At 60.9% G+C, this 6534-nt stretch overlaps 1 protein-coding gene across 1 annotated transcript in view; it reads left to right on the forward strand.

The window, feature by feature from the left end:
- The window catches only part of TTYH2 (tweety family member 2), a 42862-nt gene that overhangs the window by 25974 nt on the left and 10354 nt on the right, over positions 1 to 6534 (forward strand). The window contains exon 4 of the mRNA XM_015570706.1: positions 4264 to 4508. Within this exon, the coding sequence (XP_015426192.1) occupies positions 4309 to 4508 (200 nt within the window). The 5' untranslated portion in view covers positions 4264 to 4308. The remainder of the gene's footprint in view (positions 1 to 4263; positions 4509 to 6534) is intronic.

Below are 6534 nucleotides of genomic sequence, written 5' to 3' on the forward strand. Positions count from 1 at the left end.
ACCCGGGCACCCTGTCCTCCGGCTCTGGCTCCTGAGCGCCGTGGGCCCAGCTGGGGCTCAGGGTGACGGATTGTGCTGGGGTGGCCAGAGATGTCGGACTTTTAGGGAACGAAGGAGCTGCTCTGCTGAGCCTTTGGCCTGAGAGACAGCGACGGGAGGGTGGGGCGTCTGGGTTTCTCAAATGTAGACCCTGGCCCCCAAGTGTGCCCACCTTCACTGGCAGGGCCCGGTCACTTGGGCTGATCTTTCAGGCAGCCCCGGTGCCCGAGGAGGCAGGCTCCAGGGCAGTTCTCAGGGAAGCCAGTCCTCGACGTCAAACCGTTCAGACCCCTCTGGCCAGCGGAGGGTGACCACCCAGGTGGCCCATTCGTGTCAGAGCCTCACCAGGAAAGGCAGTCCCAGCCGCAGCCGGGAGCATTGTCCTGGGCTCCTAGGAGGACTCACCTCTGTGCCCTCCTCCCTTAGCTCCTCTGTGGCCTTAATCCCTCCGCCCTTCCAGGGGCTCGCCTTAAAGAGACAGCTGGGCTGCTCATCAGCGCCCCGTATGGCGGGGGCCGTGGCTCTGGCCTCAGAGAACTTTCTGGGGAGCTGAGGGTCACCAGGACCCAGCTCCCCTGCAGAGCCTGTCCGTGCACACCTGTGCCCACTGGGCCCCGTCCCGGGGACTGCGAGCTCTGAACACTGGTTTGGCAGCTCGGGATGAGGGAGAAGCACTGGCTGGGGCAGCGGGGCAGCCTCGTGGCTGATGCAGCGTGACCTGGAGGAGGAACCCAGCCCCGAAAGGAGAGTCCCTGGCCAGGGAAGGCCTGGAGCCGTGACCTTCAGTAGCTGAGGGTGACTGTAAGGAATGGCCCTTGTCTCCCCGGGGGCGGGGGAAAGGAGAAAGTCCCAGAGCCTTCCCGATGGGACGCTTCAATTCTGTCCTGGTCTCGCGGGAGGAGAGTGGTGCTGTGGGGAGATGAGCGGAACAGATCCAGGCCGGGCCCACCCGCCCAGCAAGGATGAGTGCTGGGGGCAGGTTGGCACATTCACAGCAGCCCCACGGCCCGAAACTCCCCCACGGCCCCAAGGGGAGCGTTCTGTGTGTCCCTGGGGGTCAGCCCCTTGTCCTCTCTCCACCGTTCCTCAGCAGTGAGGACAGGAACCCCAGGCTTTGTGGCCCAGCCAGTGGAGCTGCTTCCATCCTGAGGACAGCCCCCTCCTGCCTCTGCGAGACCAGAGCTCTCCTGGGGCCAGGCTCCAGGGCTTTGGGCCTTGAGGGAGGGGGAGGCACCCAAGGGCTCCAGGGGAGGCAGCAGGTCTCCGAGGGCTCCCAGGTCCAAGGGGTGAAGGCCACTATCAGATAGGTGGTGTTAGCTGAGGTGCTGTCGGTGAAAGTGCCTGGTAATCTACAGAGCGCCCTCCAGATCATGCGCCTATGATAATGAGTGCCATTATTATAGCTGATGTAATTATGTATATTACTGTAATCACCTTAAAGGGGAGAGGAGGCTTGAATTGGGGGAGGGGAGGACTTGAGGAACAGGTCAAGTGACTCAGAAGGAGCCGGATCGAGGTGGGCCCTCCCGGGCTCCCTTTCCTGGGCCAGGGCCCCACACTGGTGCCTCCGAGGAAGTTGGTGGGAGGGAGTCAGGAGGGGCCGAGGCTCCAGGCTCAGGCTGGCCTAGCAGGTTCTGGATCAGCTAACGCTCTGATGTGGGGGGTCACCCAGGGTCATTTGGGAGTGACGGCGGGTCCTTCCTCTGGATCCAGTGCCCCCATCTGTGCCCCAGTGAAGGGGACCTGGGCTCCAGTTACCCAGGGGACCAGGCCCACCTCTCACCCCCAGAGGCTCAGCTTCAAGTAAGGGCCTTGGGCTCTACCTCCCCTGAGGCTCATGGGGGCCAGGGTGCTTCCTCTGCTCTCACCTGGGCTGCAGCAGCCAGTGGGCAGCCCCAGGTGGGGAAACTGGGCCCAGGGCAGCCGCATTCCTGTCCCAGGTTGGAAGCTAGCACTTTCAGAGCAAGAACTAGAACCCCCGTGTCTGGTCCTCACCCTCCCCTCCCAGGATCTGACATGGGGCTCTTCCTCCCCGAACCTGCCCAGGCTCCACCCCTTGGACTCCTAGGGTCTGCCCTTCCAGAAAGCTCTTTAAGGGCAGAAGCTTCCCCCTCGGGAGCTGGATAGCCTGGAGCGCTGGCCCCACCCGTTCGGATTCTGTAGGTCTGGGTGGGGCTGAGCATTTGTGATTCTAATGATTTCCCAAGCTGCTCACCCTGCTGTTGCTGCTGCTGCTCTAGGACCACAGCTCCATCCCATATCCTATGGGACCACAGCTCCATCCCATATCCTATGGGACCACAGCTCCATCCCATATCCTATGGGACCACAGCTCCATCCCATATCCTATGGGACCACAGCTCCATCCCATATCCTATGGGACCACAGCTACATCCCATATCCTATGGGACCACAGCTCCATCCCATATCCTATGGGACCACAGCTACATCCCATATCCTATGGGACCACAGCTTCCACCACCTGCTAACTGGCCTGTAACCCTGCCCCAGCCTGGGGCGCTGAGCTGCCTCTGCCCCCTCGGTGGCGGGGAGCTATTCAACTCTGGAATATCCCCCCTCGGCCTCCCTGCTGGGAGCTCTGTACGGAACCTCTAAGGAGCTGGGGTGGCGTGGAGAAGGGGTGCTCCAGGTCAGCGCTGGTGTCTGTTTTTGCATTGTTCTGTTTCGTACGGCAGCTAGGTCCTGGCTTTTGTCTTTTTCGAGGAGAGGTTTAAGAAAATAGAGAAGTTAAAAACGTAGAGCTGTGGCAGGGGGAGAAGTGGCCTCAGCTGAAGTTCACAGATCATTGTCACAGCCCTTTGCTGTCACGTCTGTAATGCAGGAACGTGAGAATACCACGTAGTTCACGGTTTGTGTCTCCCACTGCATTAATAACATGCCTGCGATGTGCATGTACGTTGATCTTATCGAATTAAAAAGGACAGCGTTTCGGGGTGGCGTTTAGTTACTGTGTTTCCTTCCACGTGGTTTTCGCCCCTTATGAGGCTGAAAGCCGCCAAAGCTCTGAGGGGTGGGCCTCTCTGCACTCCGCCCGCCTAATCCTCAGCCAGCCTGTGAGAACGGGAGCTAGCGGGAACCAACCAGCCGCGGACATTGACAAACAAAACAAAACGAAACAAAGAGGGCCTTTCTCCTTTCTGGAACAGGAACTCGGAGCACAGAGCCCTGCAGATGCGAAGGCCGCCCCCTAATCCGGGGGTCATCTGCCTCTCCTGCTGCGCTCCGGCTGTGGGAAGCGCCTGCCCCTTCTTCTGGGTCACCTTTAGCTTCCTTCCAGGCCTGGGTTTCACACACTCACCCTTCCAGCCATCGTGCGGGTTGGGTTAGTGTGACGATCTCAGAACAGCCCAGCTCTGCTTCCCCTCATGGCCAGCACCCCTGCACCAGCCCCCAGCAGGCCCGCAGGGAGGGAGGGATGCGCTCAGGGCTCCCGGGCTGTGTCCCTGGGTCCCATGGGGACTCTATGTCTGAGTTCCTTATCGGCAAGTCATAGACAGTCCCTACCATTGTCCCTCCCTCTCGACCTTCAAATAGCAAGATGCTTCCTTCAGGATCCGCTCAACTCCGGGTTCTGGTGGCTCAGCCAGGGGCCTGCAGCCTGTCCGACCGCCTGCGGGACAGACGGACAGCCGTGCAGACAGAGGAGGCGCTGGTTTCCTCCGTCAGGTGTCAGGAGGCAGGATGGGGTCTGCTAGTGCAAAGCTCCATTGTCTGCCTTCCGCGGAGCTCGGGGCTGCCCGCTGGCTGGACAACGGGCCTCCCGCCGGAGGCCTTTCCATCCTGTTGGGACGAACGGTCAGGCGGCAACGGGAACTCTGGGCTCAAACAGATGATTCCTCGCCCTCAGAAAGAATTCGTAATCCAACGTGTTGAGGGTTTTAAGAGAATCACAGGAAGAAACAGGTTTTTGTTTGTTTCCCCGCCTGGGTCTCTCTTCAGAGGAAGGTGCTGGATCGCGGGCCCGGGTCCTGGTCAGGCCGGCCGGCCGGGGCCTGTCCCCTGGAGGGAGGGACCAGAGGGCTGGGCGGGTAATGGGAGCCTCTGTCTTCCGTCTGAGCAGCAGCCTCGGGGATGGGAGGGCTGGGGTGGGTGTGTGTGCAAGGTGCGCTCACTGAGCCCAAGCACAGTCCCTGCTCCTCACAGCACTGCTCCGGAATCGGGTCCAGAGCTACACCCTCTGGCTTCCTCCTGCCCCGGGGCCAGATTCGCACCCCAGCCTCTCCCCAGGTGTCCGGAACCACCCAGAAGATGGAGGTGGACCTAGAGCGGCACCTGGCCCGGCTCAGCGAGATCTTCGCCGCCCGGAGCGATTACCTCCAGACCCTGAAGTTCATGCAGCAGAGGGCGGACAGCGTCATCGACCAGCTGTCAGGGGTGCCCGTGTGGACGGAGGTCACAGCCCAGCTAACCCAGCTGGCCGACCAGACCAGCTACGTGGAGTACTATAGGTGAGGGGCCCGCGGGCGCTGCGCTGGCTTCCTTCTTCCGAGCCTGCGTCCTGGGCCCTGGCAGGGAGGTGCCCCAAAGGCCTTCATGAGCCATTAGCTGAAGTGAGAGAACATGAGAGCTCACGGGGCCGAGTGCTGGGCCTTAGACCAGCCTCCTGAGACAGGCAGGCGCCGAGGCCTGTGAGGGCGGTGCTAAGCCAGGACCCAGCGTGGCCCTCCCGGTACACAGCATGGGGCTCCCGGGACCAGCATGCTCCCTGGCTGCTGCTGGGTCAAGTGCAAGTGGTTGACAGTTCCTCACCTGCCATGGTGTGTGGAGCAGGGGGCCAGGGACATGGGGGCCTCTTTGCCTGCACAGAGCCCCCCCATGATGGCAATGTCTTAGCAAGCCCAGCGGTGCCCCGAGCTGGAGTGGTGGGGGCTGGGGGACACCACCCCCTCCTTTGCCGTACTCGGATACATCATCTATTCTTCAGGGGCCCGTTTATGTCCCCCTGCCTCCCCATTCCTCAGACCCCATCCCAGGTGAGGACGCTGGGCACTGGTCAGCTGAAGGGTCTAGTGAGGTCACTCTGGGAGAGCCAGTGAGGGCGGCAGCCGTCTGTCCGGCTGGGTGTCTCCTGGCTGAAGGTGGCACCCACCCATGAAGTCACTGTACCCAGGCCCGGCATGGAGGAGGCTCGAGGGCAGAACAGATAAATGAACCCTGACCAAAGAAGTGTCAGCTCTTTGGACCTCCTCCCCCCCAAGTCGTTGACTCCTTTTCAAGCCATTTGCAAAGGTCAGAGCCTTTAGCCCAACGTTGCACAATTTACTCTGGCTTTCTGGATTCGTTTCCCCTTTGTGGGAAAGCCCCACCCCAGGCTGAGCGAAGCCAGGGACCTCCCTGCCCTGGGCTCTCTCCTGCCCAGGGTAGGAGATGGCAGGGCCCTGCTGAGAGGCAACACATGAGGTCTTGGCTCCAGATAGCGACACCCTCCCCTCGCCCCCCACCCCCCCGCTCCGCTCAGCAGCTACCCAGCCCCTGCACTAGATGGGTGATGGTGTGCAACAGCGCCTTCCTCCCAGGTGACGGAAGGAAACTGCCAACTCTGATGACTGGCTGTGACCCATGACCCCAAACAGTGACCTCTGATTAGTCCTGGGACGTGAGAGACAGTCATTGCTGAGCCTTCGCAGTCTTTTTGTTAGGCGGGGTCAGGTGGGGTAGGGCGCAGGCGTCCATTGTGACCTGCCGTTCTCTGAGAGGACCTAGCAGAGGACCTCGTGCACTCAAGGGCCTGACATGGGCATTTTGATAATGACAAGGATGAAATAAGTCAGAATTCCCATATCTAATTTAAGGTAATTTTATTAAAAATGGGAGGGGAGGGTGGTGCCAACTGCACAGAAGCTATTTCAATCTGGGTGATTGACAGGGACCCCTAGAACTCCCGTCCCCAGCTCCCACCCCTTGTCCGGGTCTGGGCAGCAAAGGTCTCCTCCCAGGTTAGCGCCTGCAGCTCCTGAGCCCTGAGGATGACCTGTCCCTTGTCCTCACCCCTCCCCTCACCCGTGGCTCTGGGTGCACTTTGTCTGTTCTTGGCCCAACTGGCCTTAGGGCTGGGGCTCCTCCAGGCACCTCCCCATCTCCACTTTCCGGGTGGTGTAGAGCCCGGCCATCCAACTCCGCAGACATTTCTTAGCTCCTATACAGGCCTAAGCACCGGAGGCATGAGAGGCCTGCAGGGACGATCCGCTCCCAGAGGCTCTGAGAGGCTTCTTGTACCGGAGTGAGCAGAGGACTGAACCCGCGGAGGCCGGTGTGGGAGGGGCCCTGGGAGTAAGGGCTGGCAGCTGGCAGCTTCTTGGGGAGCCAGGAGCCACGTTCTCCATTGGAAATACAAACCCAGGCCATCCCCCAGCTCCTCTGGGAAATGCACCCGCCTCACAGAGCTGTTTCCGGGACCATGAGGCGTGGCTACAGAACGGGGGGTTGAAGCTGGGCCCCGGAGAGTGAGCTAGAAGCAATCCTAACTTGATTTCC

This window comes from Myotis davidii, unplaced genomic scaffold, assembly GCF_000327345.1.
Source record: "Myotis davidii unplaced genomic scaffold, ASM32734v1 scaffold172, whole genome shotgun sequence".
NCBI lineage: Eukaryota > Metazoa > Chordata > Mammalia > Chiroptera > Vespertilionidae > Myotis > Myotis davidii.